The sequence below is a fragment of the Oncorhynchus gorbuscha genome, linkage group LG02 (genome assembly GCF_021184085.1).
Source record: "Oncorhynchus gorbuscha isolate QuinsamMale2020 ecotype Even-year linkage group LG02, OgorEven_v1.0, whole genome shotgun sequence".
Classification (NCBI taxonomy): Eukaryota; Metazoa; Chordata; class Actinopteri; order Salmoniformes; family Salmonidae; genus Oncorhynchus; species Oncorhynchus gorbuscha.
Genome location: NC_060174.1, coordinates 93,199,832 through 93,227,611, shown reverse-complemented (window position 1 = coordinate 93,227,611; position 27,780 = coordinate 93,199,832). Strand labels below are relative to the sequence as shown.

General features: G+C 41.0%; 1 protein-coding gene across 1 annotated transcript; it reads right to left on the bottom strand.

Annotated features, from left to right (window-relative positions):
* Positions 1 to 299: 299 nt before the first annotated feature.
* Positions 300 to 27,755, bottom strand: LOC124013245 (zinc finger protein 525-like). The gene is made up of 2 exons (XM_046327508.1): positions 27,465 to 27,755; positions 300 to 1,622 (listed from the first exon to the last, which is right to left on the bottom strand). The coding sequence occupies exons 1-2, from the start codon at positions 27,655 to 27,657 to the stop codon at positions 811 to 813; spliced, it is 1,005 nt and encodes a 334-aa protein (XP_046183464.1). The 5' UTR covers positions 27,658 to 27,755; the 3' UTR covers positions 300 to 810.
* Between the last annotated feature and the right edge of the window lie 25 nt (positions 27,756 to 27,780).

Genomic DNA, 27,780 nt, shown 5'->3' with positions numbered 1-27,780 from the left:
TTAATATCTGAGGGCTGAGGTTTCGATCCTCCTGATCACATTTACTTTTCACACAGGCAGGAGTGAATATGAACTCTTTGGTATGAGACTTCAGCCCTTCCAGCTGCTCTTCTGCCCGCCTCATTGGTCCAGAAATCTTCATGTTCCTCTTTAATCTGTGTGGGGTCTGAGTTCTGCTTCATTCCTGCTCACAGTGCTGATGCTAAGGGGGAACATCCTCTGCAGAGACTGGGAGAGAGACCCACTTGAGGTCTGCAGAGGATAGAAAAATAATCTTTCACAAAAAAATGTTTTCCTTATTCAATGTTTAATATGGTACATTTATTGATTATAAATCACTCAGAAAATGTCCTTACACTTTCACAGCTTGAATATATTTCAGCATGGTCATTTGACACCGTCAGAGAGAATAAAGGAAATATGTATTTATTTCCTTAATGAAATAATGTCCACAGTTATCTGATTACAGCAAAGTGGTGAGCTTACTGTACAGCGTGCATACCATAAAGGAAACAGACACCAAGAACCAACGTAAACAATGGAACAAATGGCAACAAATGGGACGGCAGGTAACCTAGGTGTTAAAGAGGCAGGCCAGCATTTCAACCCCACATAACACAATCTGAAAAAGTCAAAAGGAGTGAATACTTTTTTATACCCACTGTATATTGTTCTCTCCAGTGTGAATAATCAAATTGTCAGTTTTCCACTCAGGTTGCTGCATTACGCTGCATTATTTGCTCCGGTGTGATGCCTCATATGGTTGCTCGGAGTTCCCTTCTTCCTGAAGGATTTGCCAAATTCCTTGCACTACTTAAGTTTCTCCCCTGTGTGTGCACTCAAATGTTTAGTCAGACTTATTTTCTGGTTGAAGCATTTACCACAATATTGACAGCAATACCGTTTCTCTCCTGTATGACTTGCTGTATGTAATCTTAATTGAAATGCTGTGGTAAAACATTTTCTGCACAGAGGACACTTGTGTGGTTTCTCCCCTGAGTGTCGCCTCATATGCACAGTCAGATGTCCTATCTGACGGAAGCATTTGCCACATTCATTGCAGCCATAAGGTTTCTCCCCGGTATGGGTCCTCTTATGCCTTTTCAGATCAGATTCCCAATAAAACAGTTTGCCACAAATATTACACCTAAACGGTTTCTCCCCTGTGTGTCCCCTCATATGCACTGTCAGATGTCCGATCTGACTAAAGCATTTGCCACATTCACTGCAGCAATAAGGTTTCTCCCCAGTATGGGCCCTCATATGCCTTTCCAGAGCAGATTTACAGTTGAAACATTTGCCACAAACAAGACAAGGGTTTTCACCAATGTGACTTGGTTTCATCTTGATCTCTTTAGTTGTACTGGTAGGGGACTCCACAATTTGCATTTGGAAAAGATGTGAGGGCTGAGGTGGGCCCTGATTTTCGACAGAAGCAGGAGTAAATATGAATTCTTTGGTATCAGACTCTAGCTCTTTAAGCTGCTCTCCCCCCTGACTGGTCCAGAGTTCCTCATGTTCCTCTTTAACTTGTGTGGGCTCTGGATTCTCCTGCTTCAGACTGGGGCTCCACTGCTGCTGTTCAAGTGGGACCTCTTCTGGGAGACAGAGCTGATGGAGGTCTGGAGAAAAGGATAGGAAAGAAGAATCTTTCAAAAACGATTAATTCCTTAACCATTGTCTTACATGGTTAGTTGGTACACTTACAGTCCATTTATACTGGATAGACGCATGGTTGCTTTGAGTTGGGAGCAGTCTGACCGCATGCCTTTTTATCAGATTCTCCCAGAGAACCTTGAAGCCTCTGTTGCCTGATCTTCCATCATTCTAAACTCAAAACGACTAAGTCCTACAATTTAAATAACGCTAATATGTTAAACATTGTGAACACCACTTTTTATTTCTTTACTGTAATAAGCTTGGAAAAAACCTATTGAAAAAAGATTTGAAACTCTGTTGGCGCTCAAATCAATTACAAAATCCACAACCCAATGCTCTTTCTGGAAAATGCCATGGGCCAGCTGTTGCTAGCCTAGTCTGCGGCATGCTGATGGCTAGCTAAATGGTACTTTCAGTGTCCAAATATTGACAAAATGACTAATATGCTGACCAAACCAGGCTCCGCACGTGCGTCTGTGTGCGCCATCGTGCGAGTGTTGATTTTGTCTATCCCCATCAAAATATCAAAACCAACTGTGAACCAACTATATTAATTTGGGGACAGGTTGAAAACACACATGAAAAACCATTCAAGAACATTTAGCTAGCTTTGTTGCTTTTTTGTTGTTGCTGGATACTAGTATAAATTGTTAGCCATTTTGAGTCCTGCAAAATTGTGTACTCCAACAATTTATCCACTGTTAAAAAGCTAAACCTTGTTAGTTTTCTTCAAATGTTTTATGGCAGTTGGCTACAAACTTTAAAGTGCATTACAGCCACCAATTGGACTGGAGTCTGGACCTTGTTCATCTTTTAAATCACCCACATGAGTATTTGCTAGAGGTCGACCGATTAATCGGAATGGCCTATTAATTAGGGCCAATTTCAAGTTTTTATACCAATCGGTGATCAGCATTTTTGGACACCGGCTTGTCACCAAAACCACACAAACTTTTACAGATGCACAACCGAGAGCATACTGTCGGGCTGTATCACAGCCTGGTACGGCAGCTGTTCCACCCGGTACAGCAGCTACTCCGCCCATAACCGTAAGGCTCTCCAGAGGGAGGTCTGTGAGGTCTGCACAATGCATCACTGGGTGCAAACTACCTGACCTCTAGGACACCTACACCACCCGATTTCACAGGAAAGGCAAAAAGTTCATCAAGGACAACAACCACCCGAATCACTGCCTGTTCACCCCGCTATTGAATGTTATGTCATAATTACGTAAAATTCTGGCAAATTAGTTGGCAATGAGCCAGCCTGCCCAAACTGTTGCATATACCCTGACTCTGCGTGCAAGAGAAGTGACAATTTCACCTGATTAATATTGCCTGCTAACCTGGATTTATTTTTAGCTAAATATGCAAGTTTAAAAATATATACTTCTGTGTATTGATTTTAAGAAAGGCATTGGTGTTTGTGCTTTTTTCGCAAATGCGCTTTTGTTAAATCATCCCCCAATGTTGCATCGATTATATGCAACGCAGGACACGCTAGATAAACTAGCAATATCATCAACCATGTGTAGTTAACTAGTGATTATGATTGATTGATTGTTTTTTATAAGATAAGTTTAATGCTAGCTAGCAACTTACCTTGGCTTACTGCATTCGCGTAACATGCAGTCTCCTCGTGGAGTGCAACGAGAGGCAGGTGGTTATAGCGTTGGACTAGTTAACTGTAAGGTTGCAAGATTGAATCCCCCGAGCTGACAAGGTGAAAATCTGTCGTTCTGCCCCTGAACAAGGCAGTTAACCCACCGTTCCTAGGCCGTCATTGAAAATAAGAATGTGTTCTTAACGGACTTGCCTAGTTAAATAAAGGTATAAAAATATATATTTTTTAAATCGGCAAAATCGTCACCCAAAAATACAGATTTCCAATTGTTATGAAAACTTGAAATCGGCCCTAATTAAATCGGCCATTCCGATTAATCGGTCAACCTCTAGTGTGTATAAGGTAGTTGTTGTGAAATTGTTAGGTTATATTACTTGTTAGATATAACTGCATGGTCGGAACTAGAAGCACAAGCATTTCGCTACACTCACATTAACATCTGCTAACAAAGTGTGTGACAAATACATTTGATTTGATATTGCACTCCACAAGGAGACTGCATGGCAGCCTGACTACCTGTTATGCGAGTGCAGCAAGGAGCCAAGGTAAGGTGCTAGCTAACATTAAACGTATCTTATAAAAAACAAGCAATCTTAACATAATCACTAGTTAACTACACATGGTTGATGATATTACTAGTTTATCTAGATTGTCCTGCGTTGCATATAATCGATGCAGTGCCTGTTAATTTATCATTGAATCATAGCATACTTCGCCAAACGGGTGATATAACAACCGCATGTCGTTGCACCAATGTGCACCTAACCATAAACATCAATTCCTTTCTTAAAATCAATACACAAGTATATATTTTAAAACCTGCATATTTAGTTAATATTGCCTGCTAACATGAATTTCTTTTAACTAGGGAAATTATGTCACTTCTCTTGCGTTCCATGCAAGCAGAGTCAGGGTATATGCAGCAGTTTGGGCCGCCTGGCTTGTTGCGAACTGTGTGAAGATCATTTCTTCCTAACAAAGACCGTAATTAATTTGCCAGAATTGTACATAATTATGACATAACATTGAAGGTTGTGCAACGTAACAGCAATATTTAGATGCCAACCGTTAGATAAAATAAGGAACGGTTCCGTATTTCACTGAAAGAATAAACGTTTAGTTTTCTAAATGATAGTTTCCGGATTTGACCATATTAGTGACCTAAGGCTCGTATTTCTGTGAGTTTATTATATTATAATTAAGTCTGATTGAGCGGCGGTAGGCAGCAGCAGGCTCGTAAGCATTTATTCAAACAGCACCTTCCTGCATTTGGCAGCAGCTCTTCGCTGTGCTTCAAGCATTGCACTGTTTATGACTTCAAGCCTATCAACTCCCGAGATTAGGCTGGCAATACCAAAGTACCTATTAGACTATCCAGTAGTCAAAGGATTATGAAATACAAATGGTATAGAGAGAAAAAGTCCTATAATAACTACAACCTAAAACGTCTTACCTGGGAATATTGAAGACTCATGTTAAAAGGAACCACCAGCTTCCATATGTTCGGAGCAAGGAACTTAAAACTTCTTGTAACTTGGGGGCAGTATTTTCATTTTTGGAAAAATAACGTTCCCAATGTAAACGGGGCTATTTTGGCAGGACAAGACGCTAGAATATATAGAATATATAGAAAACACTTTAAAGTTTTCAAAACTGTAAAAATATTGGCTGTGAGTATAACAGAACTGATATTGCAGGCGAAAGCCTGAGAAAAATACAATCCGGAAGTGACTCATGTTTTGAAAGCTCTGCGTTCCGATGCGTCCCTAATGAGCAGCGAATGGGCTATCAACCAGATTCCTTTTTCTACATATTCCCCAAGGTGTCTACAGCATCTTGACGTAGTTTCACGCATTTATGTTGCGTAAGTGGTCACCTGATGGCTTTCAGAGTGATTCTTGTTTTAAAAAAATATTTTACCCCTTTTCCGTGGTATCCAATTGTTGTAGTAGCTACTATCTTGTCTCATCGCTACAACTCCCGTACGGGCTCGGAAGAGACGAAGGTTGAAAGTCATGCGTCCTCCGATACACAACCCAACCAAGCCGCACTGCTTCTTAACACAGCGTGCATCCAACCGCACCAATGTGTCGGAGGAAACACCGTGCACCTGGCAACCTTGGTTAGCGCGCACTGAGCCCAGCCCGCCACAGGAGTCACTGGTGCGCGATGAGACGAGGACATCCCTACCGACCAAGCCCTCCCTAACCCGGACGACGCTAGGCCAAATTGTGCGTCGCCCCACGGACCTCCCGGTCGCGGCCGGTTACGATAGAGCCTGGGCGCGAACCCAGGGACTCTGATGGCACAGCTGGCGCTGCAGTACAGCGCCCTTAACCACTGCGCCATCAGAGTGATTCTTGCGTAAAATACAGAGGTAGCCATTTCTCCTCTCGGTCCTACTGAAAAGCCAATTGTCCCGGTGGATATATTATTGAATAGATATTTGAAAAACACCTCGAGGATTGATTATAAACAACGTTTGCCGTGTTTCTGTCGATATTATGAAGCTAATTTGGAATATTTTTCGCCGTTTTCGTGACCGCAATTTCCGGTCGATTTCTCAGCCAAACGTGAAGAACAAACAGAGCTATTTCGCCTACAAAAATAATATTTTTGAGTATCAAGATTAAACGTTAGCTTCTTTTTTTTACATGGCACACATTGCACTTTTACTTTCTTCTCCAACACTTTGTTTTTGCATTATTTAAACCAAATTGAACATGTTTCATTATTTATGAGGCTAAATTTATTTTATTGATATATTATATTAAGTTATAATAAGTGTTTCTTCAGTATTGTTGTAATTGTCCTTATTACAAATATATATATATATATATATTTAAATATACAGTGGGGAGAACAAGTATTTGATACACTGCCGATTTTGCAGGTTGTTCAAACAGGTGCAGGTAATGAGTGGAGAACAGGAGGGCTTCTTAGAGAAAAACTAACAGGTCTGTGAGCCGGAATTCTTACTGGTTGGTAGGTGATCAAATACTTATGTCATGCAATAAAATGCAAATGAATTACTTATAAATCATACAATGTGATTTTCTGATTTAGATTCCATCTCTCACAGTTGAAGTGTACCTATGATACAAAATTACAGACCTCTACATGCTTTGTAAGTAGGAAACACTGCCGATTTTGCAGGTTATCAAATACTTGTTCTCCCCACTGTGTGTGTGTGTGTGTGTGTGTGTGTGTGTGTGTGTGTATGTATGTATATATATACAACTTTTTTGGTTTAAAAAATATATATATATACACATTTATTTTACAAAAACAACATTTGGCCTATTAATCGGTATCGGTGTTGAAAAATCATAATCGGTTGACATTTTACATTTACATTTAAGTCATTTAGCAGACGCTCTTATCCAGAGCGACTTACAAATTGGTGCATTCACCTTATGACATCGAGTGGAACAGTCACTTTACAATAGTGCATCTACCTCTTGTATATGCTCTTAAAAATCTATAAGTTGGTGGGAGAGGTGGGATATTCAGCACGGCAAACGTCTAAAATATACTGAAGGAAAATAGAAAAGAAACAGTGTCATGCCCATGTTTCATGAGCTGAAATAAAAGATCCCAGAAATGTTCCATAAGCACGGGAAAAATGTTCTCAAATTTTGTGCACAAATGTATTTATGCTCACTAACAGGGATGTTTCTCCTTTACCAGGAGAAGTCATGAGTGAAGTGGTGGTCACACCAGATACTGACTGGTTTTCTGATCCATAACCCTACCTATTTTTTAAGGTATCTGTGACCAACAGATGCATATGTTTATTCCCAGTCATGTGAAATCCATAGATTAGGGCTTAATGAATTTATTTAAATTGACTGATTTTCTTATATGAACTGTAACTCAGTAAAATCATTGAAATTGTTGCTTGCATTGCAGTATTTTATTTTTGTTCTGTGTCGAACCAAGTTATATTTTAGCGCCTGGCTATGCAGACACCCGTTGATGAAATGATTGAATAACACGTGTAAATGTATTTTGCAACGTGGCGGGTTTGGTCAGCATAAGTCATGGCATTAGAAAAAAATACTGCCATTATCATGTTATGTTCCTAGATGCGCACACACACACAAAGTTATAGCTTATAATTAGTTAGCTACAATGACTAGCTTGCTATATTACCTACAATTTCCATCTAGCTAAGCTAACTAGCCAGCCAAAGCAGGGTCATGGGTGGAAGGGATGCAACGTCTGTCAAAATCTATGTCATACTTACCAAAATCCCCTAGTATTTTTATCAGCAGCGGTGGCAAAGGTTTGGGGGGTGCTGGAGTCACCACCATGTACAAATTAATAGGGTATATAACCTTAACCACCAGAGCTTGTTCATGGTGGTTAGCATGCAACAACAGCTGGGCGGGCGCTAGTTAGAAAGTTGTGTTTATTTTGACGAGCGAGTGAGAAATAACTTGTAATAATATATTACTCTAAAACAAAATTCTACGTTTTAAGTGTGAAGTACGCATTTGTCTAAAGAAAGAAAATTCACATGAGCACCACAATGCCTACTCGATTCATGCTCTACCAAGTTTTTCCCAACACCCTGCTTTGACCTACTACAGTAGCTGTTGGCCTATTGTACTTCAAACAATGTGTATGCATGTTGCTTAGGATTTAAACCTTCTCAAATAGCCTAATTCATACTCGGAGGAGGTGCTCGCATAATCATGTGATTTGTACTGCATACACGTAAAAGTATTGGATTCTTCGCACACACACAACAAATTCCAAGCATTTTTTTTATTTCTATGAAAGCAAGCTGTGCTTTTATACTTAAAAGACCATCATGCTTGATTGAGCGAGCAGCTTTGCACTGTAGTAATGTGGTGCCTGCCGGTATTTCCTTAAACCATTATATTAGCAATACATGTAATTGACAAAAATATATATCATAAACATTTTCAGATCAGTAGGTGTTCAACATAATAAATGATTATGGCATGATGGAAAGTCACTCCTATATAAAAGGTCTAAAGAACCTGTCTCTCTTCCTGATTTCTGTTTAGCTGACCTGTGTAATATTGACAAACTCAGAAACACTTGTTTAGCAAACATGGTCCTGTGTAATCAATTGCTGTGCTGATCAGTTCATTCGAATGAATATGTAACAATACATACAGCCTAATGATACAGATACAGAGAGAGAGAGAGAGACAGACAGAAATGACATGTGTCCCTGAACAAAGGGGGGTGTCAAAATCAAAAGTCAGAATGCAGCTGGTGGCCACACCAGATAAAGTACTGCAGTGCGTCTCCTCCTCATAGACTGCACCAGATTTGCCAGTTATTTCTGTGAGATGTTACCCACTCTTCCACCAAGGCACATGCAAGTCCCGGAGATTTCTGGTGGGGAATGGCCCTCGTCCCTCGATCCAACAGATCCCAGACTTGCTCAATGGGATTGTGATCCGGGCTCTTCACTGGCCATGGCAGAACACTGACATTCCTGTCTTGCAGGAAATCACACACAGAACAAGCAGTATGGCTGGTGGCACTGTCATGCTGGAGGGTCATGTCAGGATGAGCCTGCAGGAAGGGTACCACATGAGGGAGGAGGATGTCTTCCCTGTAACCGTGACTTGTCAGTGAAGAGCATTTTTTGCCAGTCCGGTCTGGTCCAGCGACAGTGGGTTTGTGCCCATAGGCGATGTTGTTGCCGGTGATGTCTGGTGAGGACACCTGTATCTTTATGGTGACTGGGTGTATTTTATTTGAACAGTGAGAGACAGAATAACAACAACAAAAATCCAGAAAAGCGCATGTCAAAAATGTTAAATTGATTTGCATTTTAATAAGTAATAAGTATTTGACCCCTTCTCAATCAGAAAGATTTCTGGCTCCCAGGTGTCTTTTATACAGGTAACGAGCTGAGATTAGGGGCACACTCTTAATAACTTCTTGATGCACCCATCCCGTTAGTGGGATCATTTTCGTCAACATCCGCTAAATTGCAGAGGGCCAAATTCAAATTAAATTACAAAAAATATTTAATTTTCATGAAATCACAAGTGCAATATAGCAAAACACAGATTAGCTTGTTGTTAATCCACCTGGCGTGTCAGATTTCAAAAAAGCTTTTCAGCGACAGGTATACCAAGCGTTTATGTAAGGACATCTCTTTCAGCAGACAAAACATTACAAACAGCTAGCAGCCAAGTAGATTGGTCGCGAATGTCAGAAAAGCAATAAAATGGATCGCTTACTAAAACTTTGTAGCGAGGCAGGGGAAAAAGAGAGAGAGGCATCGGGGATAGTCGCATTAGCAGGGGTGGAAGACCTAAAAAAAAGCACTAAATCGCTCAGCACTACATCCACCAAACATCACTTGAAGAATATTGAAGAACGGTGCACACCAGTGAGAAAACATGTTGTTCAGTACAAAAGTTTTTTTAAACTGAACACACCCCAGGTTAGACATAACATTATAACTAGAAGGGATTCTCTCCTACTAATAACAAACAAAGGTCAACACGTGCACCTCGATGAACTATGAGTCAAACAGGTATAAAAAGGGATGAAAGGTGTCGCTGTACCAGTTATCAATAAAATGCATGATTTAAATGCTACTTTTTAATTAAACTACTTTTTAGGGTTGAGTAGCCTAACTGCCGTAACTGTTTTAGCATTGGCTACCTAGCTTGAGGACGAAAAGGGAAGTTTAATTCAAAACAAGCAGTATTTCAATCTTAAGAGATTTACTGTTGTCTGGGGTATATTAATTAGTCATAGTCCATAGCAAAATATTTTGTCTGTTGCAAAATAACTTTTACTCTAGAAACCAAACGGAAGCAAGCAGAAGCAAACAGAATGACACGAGAACGGACCTAAAGGAATTTGTCCAATAGAAACTGTTGTTTTCATTGTAATAGTTTCTGTTGCAAAACGTTTCACAAATGTCTTTGACGAATGAATACACCCCTGTGTTGAGGTACGTTTTCATAACCGTTTGACTCGTAGTTCACCCAGGTACACCTGTTGACCTATGTTCATTACGACTAGGAGAGAATCGGCAAGCCCCTGCTCAAATACGTTTCGAAGCAGCCTTATTCCAAGCTACAGAATTGTAACCGTGATATGTGATGGTAGTTCCTGCAAAGATGTCTGGGAGCTAAAATGGCAAAGGAACTACATGTGGATTTAATTTTAGGGGAAGTAATGAGCTCTACGGCAAGGTCTCTCAACTCAATCGCTGGTTGAAAACTGTTTTCTGCTCCTCCCAAAAAATAGAACTTGTAGATAATTGGCCCTCTTTCTGGGACTCACCAACAAACAGTACCAAGCCTGGCCTGCTGAGGAGTGACAGACTCCATCCTGACTGGAGGGGTGCTCATCTTATCTACGAACTCAGACAGGGCTCTAACTCCCCAAGCTCCACAATGAGATAACCAGACTGCCAGCTTATTGGAGTCTGCCACTAGCAGTCAGTGTAGTCAGCTCAGCTATCCCCATTGAGACCATGTCTGTGCATCGATCTAGGTTTGGCAAAACTAAACACGTATTGGCCTTAGCAATCTCATTGGAATAAAGACCGTCTCCATTCCTGTCATTATTGAAAGAGATTGTGAAATCTCACATCTCAAAATAGGGCTACTTAATGTTATATCCCTCACTTCCAAGGCAGTTATAGTCAATTAACTAATCACTGATCATAATATTGATGTGATTGGCCTGACTGAAACATGGCTTAAGCCTGATGAATTTACTGTGTTAAATGAGGCCTCGCCTCCTGGTTACACTAGTGACCATATCCCCAGTGCATCCTGCAAAGGCAGAGGTGTTGCTAACATTTACGATAGAAAATTTCAATGTACAAAAAAAAAAGAAAAAAAGACTGCGTTTTCATCTCTTGAGCTTCTAGTCATGAAATCTATGCAGTCTACTCAATCACTGTTTACAGGCCTCCTGGGTCATATACAGCGTTCCTCACTGAGTTCCCTGAATTCCTATCGGACCTTGTAGTCATGGCAGATAATATTAATTTTTTTTGGGGACTTCAATATTCACATGGAAACGTCCACAGACCCACTCCAACAGAGACCCACTCACTGCCACAGTCATACTCTGGACCAAGTTTTATTCCTTGGAATAAATGTTGTGGAACTTAATGTTTTTCCTCATAATCCTGGACTATAGGACCACCATTTTATTATGTTTACAATCGCAACAAATAATCTGCTCAGACCCAAACCAAGGATCAAAAGCAGTGCTATAAATTCTCAGATAAACCAAAGATTCCTAAATGCCCATCCAGACTCCCTCCACCTACCCAAGGACGTCAGAGTACAAAAACCACCTAACTGAGGAACTCAATTTAACCTTGCAGTCGCACCCCTAAAAACAAAAAGCATTTGCCATAAGAAACTAGGTCCCTGGTATACAGATAATACCCGAGCTCTGAAGCAAGCTACCAGAAAATTGTAACGGAAATGGAGCTACACAAAACTGGAAGCCTTCTGACAAGTTTGGAAAGACAGTACCGTGCAGTAAAGGTTGACCGATTCATCGGAATGGCCGATTAATTAGGGCCGATTTCAAGTTTTCCTAACAATCTGATTTTTTTTTTACACCTTTATGTAACTAGGCAAGTCAGTTAAGAACACATTCTTATTTTCAATGACGGCCTAGGAACAGTGGGTTAACTGCCTTGTTCAAGTGCAGAACGACAGATTTTTACCTTGTCAGCTCGGGCATTCAATCTTGCAACCTTACAATTAACTAGTCCAACGCTCTAACTACATTGCACTCCACGAGGAGCCTGCCTGTTACGCGAATGCAGTAAGAAGCCAAGGTAAGTTGCGAGCTAGCATTAAACTTATCTTATAAAAAACAATCAATCAATCATAATCACTAGTTAACTACACATGGTTGATGATATTAATAGTTTATCTAGCGTGTTCTGCATTGCATATAATCGATGCGGTGCGCATTTGCGAAAAAAGAACAATCGCTGCAGATAAAAATACGGAACGGTTCCGTATTTCACTGAAAGAATAAACGTTTTAAATGATAGTTTCTGGATTTGACCATATTAAATTACCTGTGTGTTTATTATGTTAAAATTAAATCTATGATTTGATATTTGATAGAGCAGTCTGACTGAGCAGCAGCAGGTTCATAAGCATTCATTCAAACAGCACTTTCGTGTGTTTTGCCAGCAGCTCTTCGCAATGCTTCAAGCATGGCGCTGTTTATGACTTCAAGCCTATCAACTCCCGAGATTAGGCTGGTGTAACCGATGTTAAATGGCTAGCTAGTTAGCGTTTCACATCGTCACTCGCTCTGAGACTTGGAGTAGTTGTTCCCTTTGCTCTGCAAGGGCCGCAGATTTTGTGGAGCGATGGGTAACGATGCTTCGAGGGTGGCTGTCGATGTGTTCCTGGTTCGAGCCCAGGTAGGGACAAGGAGAGGGACGGCAGCTATACTGTTACACTGGCAATACTAAAGTGCCTATAAGAGCATCCAATAGTCAAAGGTATATGAAATACAAATGGTATAGAGAGAAATAGTCCTATAAATACTATATTAACTACAACCTAAAACCCTTGGAATATTGAAGCCTCATGTTAAAAGGAACCACCAACTTTCATATGTTCTCATGTTCTGAGCAAGGAACTTAAACGTTAGCTTTTTACATGGCACATATTGCACCTTTACTTCTCCAACACGTTGTTTTTGCATTATTTAAACCAAATCGAGCATGTTTCATTATTTATTTGAGGCTAAATTCATTTTTATTGATGTATTATATTAATTAAGTTAAAATAAGTGTTCATTCAGTATTGTTGTAATTGTCATTATTACAAATAAAAAAAAACAATTGGCCGATTAATCGGTATCGGCTTTTTTTCCATTCTTCAATAATCGGTATCGGTGATAAAAAATCATAGTCGGTGGACCTCTATCGTGCAATATCAAAGAGCCTTCACTGCTGCTCGATCATCCTATTTTTCCAACTTAATTGGGGAAAATAAGAACAATCCCCAAAAAATGATACTGTCGCAAACCTAACTAACAAGAAGCATTCCCCAAGAAAGGATTGCTTTCACTTCAGCAGTGATACATTCATGAAGTGCAATTATGGACTCATCTTTAAATCTTAGTATTCCTCCTAACCTCAGTTGTCCTGAGTCTGCACAACACTGCCAGGACCTAGGATCAAGGGAGACACTCAAGTGTTTTAATACCATAGCTCGACACATTGATGAAAATAATCATGGCCTCTAAACCTTCAAGCTGCATTCTGGACCGTATTCCAACTAAACTACTGACAGAGCTGATTCCTGTGCTTGGCCCTCCTATGTTGAACATAATAAACGGCTCTCTATCCACCGGATGTGTACCAACCTCACTAAAAGTGGCAGTAATAAAGCCTTTCTTGAAAAAGCCAGACCTTGACCCTGAAAATAAAAAACTATCGGCCTATAATCAAATCTCCCATTCCTCTCAATTTCTTTTTAGAAAAAGCTGTTGCACAGCAACTCACTGCCTTCCTGAAGACAAAGAGTGTATACGAAATGATTCAGTCTAGTTTTAAACCCCATCATAGCACTGAGACTGCACTTGTGAAGGTGGTAAATGACCTATTAATGGCATCAGACCGAGGCTCTGCATCGGTCCTCGTGCTCCTAGACCTTAGTGCTGCTTTTGATACCGTCGATTACCACATTCTTTTGAAGAGATTGGAAACCCAAATTGGTTTACACGGACAAGTTCTGGCCTGGTTGAGATCTTATCTGTCTGAACTATATCAGTTTGTCTCTGTAGATGGTTTTTCCTTTGACAAATCAACTGTAAATATCGGTGTTCCTCAAGGCTTCGTTTAAGGACCACTATTGTTTTCACTATATATTTTACCTCTTGGTGATGTCATTCGGAAACATAATGTTAGCTTTCACTGCTATGCGGACGACACACAGCTGTAGATTTCGATGAAACATGGTGAAGCCCCAAAATTGCCCTCCCTGGAAGCCTGTGTTTCAGACATAAGGCAGTGGATGGCTGCAAACTTTCTACTTTTAAACTCGGACAAAACAGAGATGCTTGTTCTAGGTCTCAAGAAACAAAGATCTTCGGTTGAATCTGACAATTAATCTTGAAGGTTGTACAGTCGTCTCAAATAAAACTGAAGGACCTCGGGGTTACTCTGGACACTGATCCTCTTTTGACGTATCAAGGAGAGCTTCCTCCCTTCCTCCCATCTACATCACACTGCAAAAATCAGAAACTTTCTGCCCAAAAACGATGCAGAAAAATGGATCCACACTTGTGTAACTTCTAAGTTAGACAACTGCAATGCTATACTTTTTGGCTACCCAGATAAAGTACTAAATAAACTTTAGTTACAGCTAAACACGGCTGTTAGAATCGTGACTAGAACCTAACATTTGATCATTTTACACCAGTGCTAGCCTCTCTACACTGGCTTCCTGTTAAGGCTAGGTCTGATTTCAAGGTTTTACTGCTAACCTACAAAGCATTACATGGGTTTGCTCCTACCGATCTTTCCGATTTGGTCCTGCCGTACATACCTACATGTACGCTACGGTCACAAGACACAGGGCTCCTGACTGTCCCTAGAATTTTTAAGCAAACAGCTGGAGGCAGGGCTTTCTCCTATAGAGCTCCATTTTTATGGAATGGTCTGCCTATCCATGTGAGAGACGCAAACTCAGTCTCAACCTTTCACCTGGCTTAAATGGCGCCTCTAGAGACAAAACCTCTCATCGTCACTCAATGCCTAGGTTTACCTCCACTGTACCCACACCCTACCATACACGTCTCTACATTATGCCCTGAATCTACTCTACAACGCCCAGAAATCTGCTCCTTTTATTCTTTGCCCCCAACACACTAGACGACCAGTTTTGATAGCCTTTAGCCGTACCCTCATCCTACTCCTGCTCTGTTCCTCGGGTAATGTAGGGGTTAACCCAGTCCCAGTGTGTCCCCAGGCACTCTCATTTGTTGACCACTGTAAGCGTAAAAGCCTTGGTTTCATGCATGTTAACATCAGAAGCCCCTCCCTAAGTTTGTTTTACTCACTGCTATAATACACTCCGCCAACCCTGATGTCCTTGCCGTGCCTGAATCCTGGCTTAGGAAGGCCACCAAAAATTTGGAGATTTCCCTACCCAACTACATAATTTTCTGTCAAGATAGAACTGCCAAAGGAGGAGAAGTTCCAATCTACTGCAGAGATAGCCTGCAAAGTTCTGTCATACTTTCCAGGTCTATGCCCAAACAGTTCGAGCTTCTAATTTAAAAAAAAATGTATCTCTCAAAAAATAAGTCTCTCACAGTTGCCACCTATTATAGAGCCCCCAGCTGTGCCCTGGACACCATATGTGAATTGATTGCCCCCCATCTATCTTCAGAGTTTGTTCTGTTAGGTGACCTAAACTGGGATATGCTTAACACCCCGGCTGTCCTACAATCTAAGCTAGATGCCCTCAATCTCTCACAAATTATCAAGGAACCTACCAGGTACAACCCTAAATCTGTAAACATGGGCACCCTCATAGATATTATCCTGAACAAATTGCCATCCAAATACACCTCTGCTGTTTTCAATCAGGATCCGTTATGGGACCATGGTCAAACGACCACCCCTCATCACCGTCAACCGCTCCCTAAAACAATTCTGCGAGCAGGTCTTTCTTATCGACCTGGCTCGGGTATCCTGGAAGGATATTGACCTCATCCCGTTAGTAGAGGATGCCTGGTTGTTCTTTAAAAGTGCTTTCCTCACCATCTTAAATAAGCATGCCCCTTTCAAAAAATGTATAACTAAGAACAGATATAGCCCTTGGTTCAATCCAGACCTGACTGTCCTCGACCAGCACAAAAACATCCTGTGGCGTACTGCACTAGCATTGAATAGTTCCTGCGATATGCAACTTTTCAGGGACGTCAGGAACCAATACACACAGTCAGTTAGGAAAGCAAAGGATAGCTTTTTCAAACAGAAATTTGCATCCTGTAGCTCTAACTCCAAAAAGTTCAGGGACAGTGGAAAGTCCGTTGAGAATAAGAGCACCTCCTCTCAGCTGCCCACTGCACTGAGGCTAGGAAACACTGTCACCACCGATAAATACACAATAATCGAGAATTTCAATAAGCATGTCTCTATTGCTGGCCGTGCTACCCCAATCCCGGCCAACAGCTCCGCACCACCTGCAGCTACATGCCCAAGCCTCCCCAGCTTCTCCTTCACCCAAATCCAGATAGCAGAAAGCTGCTGTCTGAAAAAGCTGCAAACCTGGACCGGTAAAAATCAGCTGGGCTAGACAATCTGGACCCTCTCTAAAATTATCCGCCGCCATTGTTGCAACCCTTATTACTAGTATGTACAACGTCTCTTTTGTATCGTCCGAGATTCCTAAATATTGGAAAGCTGCCGCGGTCATGCCCCTCTTCAAAAGGGGGTGACACTCTTGACCCAAACTGTTACAGACCTATATCCATCCTGCACTGCCTTTCTAACGTCTTTCGAAAACCAAGTTAACAAACAGATCACTGACCATTTCGAATCCCACCTTACCTTCTCCGCTGTGCAATCCAGTTTCCGAGGTGGTCACGGGGGCACCGTAGCCACCCAAAAGGTACTAAACAATATCATAACCGCCATCGATAAAAGATTATACTGCGCAGACTTATTCATCAACCTGGTCAAGGCTTTCGACTCTGTCAATCACCGTATTCTTATCGGCAGATTCAGCAGCCTTGGTTTCTCAAATGACTGACTCGCCTGGTTCACCAACTACTTCTCAGAGTTCAGTGTGTCAAATCGGATGGCATGATGTACGGACCTCTGGCAGTATCAATGGGGGTGCCACAAAGTTCAATTCTCGGGCCGACGAGTATATCAATGTCGCCACTCTTGCTGCGGGTGATTCCTTGATCCACCTCTATGCAGACGACACCATTCTTAATTTTTTAAATTTAATTTACCCCCTTTTCGTGGTATCCAATTGTTAGTAGTTACTATCTTGTCTCATCGCTACAACTTCCATATGGGCTCGGGTGAGACGAAGGTCGAAAGCCATGCGTCCCCCGAAACACAACCCAACCAAGCCGCACTGCTTCTTAACCTCTCTGGGATATGTGGGATGCTCCCACCTTGCCAAAAGCCAGGGAAAATGCAGCGCGCCAAATTCAAATTAATTACTATAAAAATCTAAATTTCAATAAATCACACATGCAAGATAGCAAATTAAAGCTACACTTGTTGTGAATCCAGCCAACATGTCAGATTTCAAAAAGGCTTTTCGGCGAGAGCAAACAATGCTATTATTTGAGGATAGCACCTCCATAAACAAAGAGAGAAACCATATTTCAATCCTGCAGGTGCGACACAAAACGCAGATATAAAAATAGAATTCATGCCTTACCTTTGACGAGCTTCTTTTGATGGCACTCCAATATGTCCCATTAATTTATTTGGCGCGTTTGATCCAGAAAAACACTGGTTTCAACTTACTCAACGTGACTACAAAATATCTCAAAAGTTACCTGTAAACTTTGCCAAAACATTTCAAACTACTTTTGAAATACAACTTTAGGTAATTCTTAACATAAATAAATCAATAAAATTGAAGACGGGATGATCTATGTTCAATACAGGAAAAAAACAAACTGAAGAATGCTTTCTGGTCACGCGCCTCTATCTAACAGTACACTTCAAGTGACCCGTGTTCATGATGGCCGTACTTCTTCATCACAAAAGGAATAACCTTAGCCAATTTCTAAAGACTTGACATCCAGGGGAAGCGATAGGAACTGCAATAAGGTCCCTTATAAATCTGGATTCCCAGAGAAAACCCATTGAAAAGAGAGTGACATAAAAAAATAAAATAAAAATCTGAATGGTTTGTGCTCGGTGCTAAATAAGTTCTGTTATACTCACAGACATGATTCAAACAGTTTTAGAAACTTCAGTGTTTTCTATCCAAATCAACTAATAATATGCTAATCTTATCTTCTGGGGATGCAGGCAGTTGAATTTGGGCATGTATTTCATCCGGACGTGAAAATACTGCCCCGTCACCAAATATTGCCCCCCGCATCCAACCCGGAAGCCAGCCGCACCAATGTGTCAAAGTAAACACCATTGCACCTGGCGACCTGGCTAGCGTGCACTGCGCCCGGCCCGCCACAGGGGTCGCTAGCGCGCGATGAGACTTTAAAAATAAATAAAAAATTAAAACCTCCTTCCATCAGCAAGGGCATTGAAGCTGAAACGTGGCTGTGTCTTTCAGCATGACAATGATCCCAAACAAACCGCCCGGGCAATGAAGGAGTGGCTTCGTAAGAAGCATTTCAAGGTCCTGGAGTGGCCTAGCCAGTCTCCAGATCGCAACCCCATAGAAAATCTTTGGAGGGAGTTGAAAGTCCGTGTTGCCCAGCAACAGCCCCAAAACATCACTGCTCTAGAGGAGATCTGCATGGAGGAATTGGCCAAAATACCAGCAACAGTGTGTGAAAGACCTTGTGAAGACTTACAGAAAACGTTTGACCCCTGTCATTGCCAACACAGGGTATATAACAAAGTATTGAGATAAACTTTTGTTATTGACCAAATACCTATTTTCCACCATAATTTGCAAATAAATTCATTATGAATCCTACAATGTGATTTTCTGGATTTTTTTTCTTCTAATTTTGTCTGTCATAGGTAAAGTGTACCTGTGAAAAGTACAGGCCTCTCATCTTTTTAAGTGGGAGAACTTGCACAATTGGTGGCTGACTAAATACTTTTTTTGCCCCACTATATGTCTTCCATTTCCTAATAATTGCTCCCACAGTTGATTTCTTCAAACCAAGCTGCTTACCTATTGCAGATTCAGTCTTCCCAGGCTGGTGCAGGTCTACAATTTTGTTTCTGGTGTCCTTTGACAGCTCTTTGGTCTTGGCCATAGTGGAGTTTGTAGTGTGACTGTTTGAGGTTGTGGACAGGTGTCTTTTATACTGATAACAAGTTCAAACAGGTGCCATTAATACAGGTAACGAGTGGAGGACAGAGGAGCCTCTTAAAGAAGTTACAGGTCTGTGAGAGCCAGAAATCTTGCTTGTTTGTAGGTGACCAAATACTTATTTTCCACCATAATTTGCAAATAAATTCATTAAAAATCCTACAATGTGATTTTCTGGATTTTTTTTATTCTCATTTTGTCTGTCATAGTTGAAGTGTACCTATAATGAAAATTACAGGCCTCTCTCATCTTTAAGTGGAAGAACTTGCACAATTGGTGGCTGACTAAATACTTCTTTGCCCCACTGTACCACCCATCACTGCGACCTGTATGCTCTCCTGGCTGGCCCTCGCTACATATTCATCACCAGACCCACTGGCTCCAGGTCATCTATAAGTTTTTGCCAGGTAAAGCTCTGCCTTATCTCAGCTCACTGCTCACCATAACAACACCCACCCGTAGCACGCGCTCCAGCAGGCATATCTCACTGGTCATCCCCAAAGCCAACACCTAATTTGACCGCCTTTCCTTCCAGTTCTCGGCTGCCAATGACTGGAACGAATTGCAAAAATTGCTCAAGTTGGAGACATATCTCCCTCACTAACTTTAAGCATCAGCTGTCTGAGCAGCTTGCCGATCGCTACAGCTGTACACAGCCCATCCAACTACCTACCTCATCCCCATATTGTTCTTATTAACTTTTTTTGCACACCACTATTTTTACTTGCACATCAATCACTCAAGTGTTAATTTGCTAAATTGTAATTACTTCGCTACTATTAGCCTATTTATTGCCTAACCTCCTTACTCCATTTGCCCACACTGTATATAGATTTTTCTATTGTGTTATTGACTGTATATTTGTTTCTCCCATGTGTAACTCTTGTTGCTTTTTGTCGCACTGCTTTGCTTAATCTTGGCCAGGTCGCAGTTGTAAATGAGAACTTGTAAAAAATAAAAATAAAAATGTATAGCACATTTGGAAAGTATTCAGACCCCTTGACTTCTTCCACATTTTGTTACATTAAAGCCTTATTCTAAAATTGATGAAATTGCTTCCACCCCTCAATCTACACACAATACCCCATAATGACAAAGCAAAAACAGGTTTTTAGAAATGTTTGCAAATGTATTAACAATATAAAACAGAAATATCACATTTACATAAGTATTCAGACCCTTTACTCAGTACTTTGTTTAAGCACATTTGGCAGCGATTACAGCCTCATGTCTTCTTGAGTATGACACTACAGGCTTGGCACACCTGTACTTCGTGAGTTTCTCCCATTGTTCTCTGCAGAGCCTCTCAAGCTCTGTCAGGTTGGATGTGGAGAATTGCTGCACAGCTGTTTTTAGGTCTCTCCAGAGATGTTCGTTCAGGTTCAAATCCAGGCTCTGGCTTAGCCACTCAAGGCGATTAGGAGGTGTCTTGGCTGTGTGCTTGTCCTGTTGGAAGATGAATCTTCTCAGATTGGGCCAATCTCGAACAGATTTCATCAAGGACTTTGCTCCGTTCATCTTTCCCTTGATACTGACTAGTCTCCCAGTCCCTGCCGCTGAAAAACATCCCCACAGCATGATGCTGCCACCACCATGCTTCACCGTAGGGATGGTGCCAGGTTTCCTCCAGACGTGATGCTTGACATTCAGGCCAAAGAGTTCAATCTTGGTTTTATCAGACCAGAGAATATTGTTTCTCATGGTCTGAGAGCCCTTTAGGTTCCTTTTGGCAAACTCCCTCTTAATTTCTTCGTTGAATATTGAATATTGAATATCATTATAGTTGTTTTGGTATGTTGCATTGAAAGTGTCAAATATTGTTAATTCGATCACAACTCCCACAGTAAAGGGAAATGTTATTAATTAAGGGGGAGTTCAATTCAATCTCGTGCTTCTCTGTGCAGGTTGATATTACTTCTGTGCTGCAGTCCCAGCAAAACTGCGCACCCAGTTTCGAGAAAACATTGATCACCAGTGTTGGAGCGAACCATTGAGGAAAGCTCAGCATTGCATGTAGATAGGTTTGGCTGCTAGGCTGAAGTAGCAAGGACATGCACATTAAGAGAAGATGATATCCAGGCCATATGACACCCAGACCATACTCTATTTTTGAAATAATACATTAACCAAGACCATATGTGCATTCGTGACAGCTGAACTGTCATGTTTTGTCTTATATTGTCTTGTCATTATGCTTTCCCTTCTGTTCGTTTCCCCCTGCTGGTCTTATTAGGTTCGTTCCCTTTTTCTATCCCTCTCTCTCTCCCTCCCTCTCTCTCCTCTCTCTATCGTTCCGTTCCTGCTCCCAGCTGTTCCTCATTCTCCTACTCACTCATTTAGTCTTTCCACACCTGTTCCCTATCTTGCCCTCTGATTAGAGTCCCTATTTCTCCCCTTGTCTTCCGTTTCTGTCCTGTCGGATCCTTGTATATTGTTCGCCGTGCTGTGTCTTTGTCTCGCCCTGTCGTGTCTTGTTTCCCTTAGATGCTGCGTGTGAGCAGGTGTCTGAGTCTGCTACGGTCGGTGCCTTCCCGAGGCAACCTACAGTTTATGGTCGAGTCTCCAGTCTGTCCTCGTCACTACGAGTGGAATTCGTTTTTTATGTTTTATTTTCTGCTCTGATTTGTCTAGGAGTATTGCCTATTTCCTTTACTGGAATAAAGACTCTGTTTTCGCCAAGTCGCTTTTGGGTCCTCATTCACCTGCATAACATGAACGTGCTATGGTCAGCAGGATACAGGAAGAAAGATGTAGGCAAGATAACTGATGACTAACACGTAAAACATAAGCATGCAATACATACATTATTTTTAGAACATGGAAAGAGTTCTGCCATCGTTGTAACCAAAAGCAGATACTAAGGGGGAGTAACTTTATTTACATATGTGATGTACACAAATACTATGTATGTATAAAAGCAGAGCCAGTGCTAAGAAGGGGCGGCTGTTCCGCGGACCAGCACGGCTCTTAATAACTTGTATTAAAGTCTACATTGAATTCACAAAGTTCTTCTGAGAGTATTATATTTCTGAAACAATTCTCCACGACACCAGTGGGGTTTTATGCTAACACATCATTAGAAATGTATTTTCATAAACACAACGTGACTGCAAGCGAGGAAATATCTGACTGAAAACAACAAAAAAACATCTAAATGAGTTGTTTGAATTTGTTGATAAAATGCAAGACTGTCTCGCACAATCCGGTAGATGTTTTGGTTGAAAATAAGTCTTGTCAATTTATTGTGCTAGCTTAATAAATTCCTCCCTTACATTAGGTAATCTAATAGGTAATCTGTAATCTGTAAATTAGTGGATATAGAATAAATCTTAAATTACGGTGTCAGATGAGCGATTTTCTGAAGGAAAGAATGGTATGTCCAGGGAACCGAGGTAAAGACAGTTTCAAATTGGATATTCGATGGATATTTGCGCTTTCAAACCACTTGAGCCACAGATTCCAAATAAGTCTCATGATGTTGGAAAAATTACGTACAACATTGCACAGGTTTTATTTTCACGATTTGGACATTCATTCACTTTCCAAAGCTAATAAAGATGTGGAAATGTGAGCTGCATTTTGTATTCCAAGTTTAAATAGTTAGGGAGCATAAACAAAGTACAAACTTTTTTTACATTCAAATTTCTGACTGACTTCAAACAAGGTTCAGAATGTCCACTGACTACCCTTCTATATTACACACCCTTTAGTTTGTCAATTTTCATCTCACAAGATTTTACATTATTTTTTTTTATATTTAAAGTTTCAATAGCTCCTTGGTCATGTGTGACTTCAAACAAGGTTCAGAATGTCCACTCAGTGGGCCTACACATTGCACACCCTTTAGTTTGTCCATTTTCATCTTACATGGTTTTACATGTATTTCTCAAAATGTAGAATTTCAATAGCTCCTTGGTCATGTGACATACTGACCTCAAACAAGGTTCAGAATGTCCACTGACTATACCTTCATATCGCACGCTCTGATGTGTGTCTCCTTTCATATCATGCTATTAGAATTAAATATGTAAGCTTCGCAGGCCTTCATTTTACATGGGTATTAAAAAATAATAATAATTAAGTGAACAAAATGTTCCATCCTCACGATAACTATATTTCACATGGACACTGAAAAGATCCGCAAATGGCTGTATGTGGTATGGATCAAGGACAGAAGAGGTGTTCAAACAGAAGTGCTTAAAGGAAGGAGCACAGGTAGGCCTCATGAAAACAGTGTTTCATATGCTCTTTTTAATCACAGTAATAGGCAGTGATTTGAAGGTCACAGTGAGCTTGATAACATGAAAGAATACTTTTCATAGCATCACTTTCATATACTGTACATTAAGACAAATCCTTCTACGTTGAGTATTAGAACGCAGTTTACATAACCTGATAATAACTTGATATTTGAGTGTATTCACAACAAGGCACCTGCAGACAACTTACAAAATGCAATATTGCATTTGAGGGTATGTTTTTCTGATGAAAATAGTTATTTGATGCATTGCCTACCATCTCTAGCTGGGAAAATGGTCTTTTGTGAGTAAAATCCTTTTTCCAAAATTGATTTAGGTACATTTTTGTGAAGAGGTATGAGGGTTGTGATATAGGTAATGTAATATTAAAATCATTTAAGGGGTCAATACATTTCTATATTGCTTCCCCAGTATCTGCATGAACCATCAGCCAAGTGTTTTTGGTTGACCCTGCTGGACAGAAAGAGAAGGAGGAATCGGAACACGCTGCAATTAAATTCAGGTCTTAGTTATTCCATTGTACTGGATATAATACATATTAGCATTTTACATACATTCATAAGTGTAATACTTTTTTATGACATACTGTGAAAAACTCTTGCCTGCTGGCTCTGTCACTTTCAGACATGCACAGAGCAGACTTGAACCACAGGGGTTCCCTGTAAAGACAGAGTAATCCAAAAGGCACAGACACACCCCTTGACTTTCAATTGGCACCGTTGACCTGTATGTATCCTCTCCTGATTGGCTCTGTGGTGCACAGTCAGGCAGTCTGACTAAAGTGCCAAAGGTATGAGGAAAGACATCCTCCTTTGTATTTATGGGAACAAAAATATCCTAACACTTTGGATCCTATTCTTGGACAGTTAGAAGACAATGCATCAATGCATATACATTACTAATTACTGTCCATGAGTAAACTCAACCTTGTGGGTCTATGGGTGTTTGGGCCAATAAAGTGCCAACTCAATTCTACCACTGACTAGTCTCTCATGCCCCTACAAACGGGGACACAGAGAAATAGTTTTTAATCTAAACCAGACCTTTTTTTACTGGAGTACACTAACCCCTAATTGGGGCTCTTTTCTTGACACATAGTAGCAGTTTACCAGATAAGAAGTCAAGAAGATCAAAAAGTAGATTGTTGTAAGGGTGTATTACATCCTATGCTGGCCTCATTGTCATTTCCATTCTGGATTCTGAGTGGTAAAATAATAGCTAAAAAAATGCCCCTATGTATGTGTATATATTTTCCACCAAGACAGAACTGCCAAAGGGGGTGGATTTGCAATCTACTGCAGAGGTAGCCTGCAGAGTTCAGTCATGCTATCCAGGTCTGTGCCCAAACAATTCGAGCTTCTACTTTTAAAAATACACCTTTCCAGAAAAAAGTCTCTCACTGTTGCCGCTTGTTACATACCCCCACCTCAGCCCGCAGCTGCGCCCTGGACACCATATGTGAATTAATTGCCCCCCATTTATCTTCAGAGGTTGTACTGTTAGGTGACCTAAACAGGGATATGCTTAACACCCCAGCCATCCTACAGCCATCCTACAATCTAAGCTAGATGCCCTCAATCTCACAAATTATCATGGAACCTACCAGGTAAGGTACAACCCCGCATCTGCCCACCCGCCTAGCATCACTACTCTGGACGGTTCTGACTTAGAATATGTGGATGTTACGGATACCAGTATCCTGTGTGTGTATCCTGTATGTGTGTGTATCCTGTGTTCTTTTCTCTCCTTCTCCCCTCACAGGTGAAAATCATCACTCCCCAATCAGTCACCAATCCAATCATCAATCAGAAGACACACCTCCTCCCGTTTCCTACCCAATCACAGTTCCTTTCCCTTGGTTTAAAAACCCTGTCAGTAGTTTGCGCTGGAGCTCAATCTCTCTGTAAATGCCATGTCTGTAGGTCTCTGTGCGTCACTCGCTCTTTGTGTATTAACCTCTCTTTTGTTTGAGCACCTCCATAGCAGTTTGTCCTCACCTGTGAGTATTGTTTTGGTTATGGTGTTTGTTTGCTGGTGGGAAAAGGGGAACCAAGACAAGTCGCCCATGGGCATACACTACCCGTAGGTAAACTTTGTTAAATACCCTAGTTAGAACTGAGCGGACCACCCACTGTATTTTTGGTTAGTTAGCTGGTGTTGAAATAGGCTAGTCTAGCTTGGGTGTTTTGAATACTTATTATTTCTTTCCTTGGGTCCAGATCAGCTCCCTTTCTTGCTCCCCCCCCCCCCCCATTACCGTGTTTTTTCAAATAAACCTTGAGTTTGATGGTAAATGTCAGTTGTCCTGGTTATTTTGTTCACACTTTGTCACTATAATTTGCCTGAGTTATAATTTGCCTGAGTTATGTTACGGGTCTTATTACCATCCCCCCTAGACTGTCGGGCCAAAAGGGATACGTAAGTGGGCAACTACAAATACCTAGGTGTCTGGTTAGCCTAAACTCTCCTTCCAGACTCATTAAGCATCTCCAATCCAAAATTCAATCTAGAATCTGCTTCCTATTAGCAACAAAGCATCCTTCACTCATGCTGCCAAACATACCATGCTGCCAAACACCCTCGTAAAACTGACTATCCTACTGATCCTTGACTTCGGAGTTGTCATTTACAAAATAGCCTCCAACACTACTCAGACTGCATCCAATTTGCTATTTCAGTGTCATTAGTTTCGTCACCAAAGCCCCATATACTACCCACCACTGCGACCTGTATGCTCTTGTTGGCTGGCCCTCGCTTCAATTTGTCGCCAAACCCACTGGCTCCAGGTCATCTAAGTCCTTGCTAGATAAAGTCCTGCCTTATCTCAGCTCAATGGTCACCATAGAAGCACCCACTCGTAGCACACGCTCCAGCAGGTATAATTTCACTGGTCACCCCCAAAGCCAATTCCTCCTTTGGCTGCCTTTCCTTCCATTTCTCTGCTGCCAATGACTGGAATGAATTGCAAAAATCACTTAAGCTGGAGACTCAGATCTCCCTCACTATCTTTAAGCATCAGCTATCAGAGCAGCTTACAGATCATTGCACCTGTACGTAGCCCATCTGTATTATAGCCCATTCAACTACCTGATCCCCATATTGCTATATATTTTATATATATATATTCATTTTTGTGCTCTTTTGCAGCACAGTATCTCTACTTGCACATTCATCTTCTGCACATCTCACTCCAGTGTTAATTTGCAAAATTGTAATTATTTTGCCACTACGGACTATTTATTGCTTTACCTCCCTAATCTTACTTCATTTGCACACACTGTATAGACTTTTATATTGTGTTATTGACTGTACGTTTGTTTATTCCATGTGTAATTCTGTGTTTGTCACACTGCTTTGCTTTATCTTGGCCAGGTCACAGTTGTAATTGAGAACTTGCTCTCAACTGGCTTCAATGTAAAACCATGTGAGATGAAAATGGACAAACTAAAGGGTGTGCAATGTGTAGGGCCACTGAGTGGACATTCTGAAAGGTGTTTGAAGTCACTAGGTCACATGACCAAGGAGCTATTGAAGTTATACATTTTAAAAATAAATGTAAAATCATGAGATGAAAATGGACAAACTAAAGGGTGTGCAATGTGTGCCTGTGCCATCGGGTTAGCTACAACCAGTTTTGAAAGTGTTAGGAGTAATGGTTAAAGACTTATTGAAATTTGACAAATTTGATTTCACTATGTTGATGGTCCCTAACTGCTGTTGGTGGACGTAAGGAAAACTACAGGCGAATATCCGTCGAATATCCAACCTGAAACTGTCTTTACCTCGGTTTACAGGGACAATGTTTGGGGAACCGTTATTCCCAATCCCACTTTCTCCCCATGGCTGCAACCATAGCACGATAAACGGTCATTTTGGCCATTAGGGTCAACCATGACTCGACACAGTAGTTGCTACAAACCTGATCGATGTAATTTTATCTCCGGATTGAAAACCAAATCAAGCAGCCGTCGTAAACGCTTGATCTCCTCCTTTGAACTGGAAATTTCGTCCCGGTATTCTGTTATCGTTTTTTCTACTTCTACGTATATCTCCACGGCAACCGCGGTTAGTCGCTTGGTAAGAAACCCATTCAACAACTGTAGTTTGGACATTTTTGCAAGACCTAATTAATGTAAAAGACTTGACCACTTCTAGCTAGTAGACTGGCTACGTATGGAGAAAAAAAAAACCTCAGACAAAATGTACCCAAGACCACGTGACCTCAACCACGAACA

Coding starts and splice junctions, on each gene's coding strand:
- LOC124013245 (XM_046327508.1), bottom strand. CDS start 27,657: ATGTCCAAACTACAGTTGTTGAATGGGTTTCTTACCAAGCGACTAACC. Junction 1,623..27,464: donor GATAAAATTACATCGATCAG/GTTTGTAGCAAC, acceptor CCTTTTCTCCAG/ACCTCCATCAGCTCTGTCTC.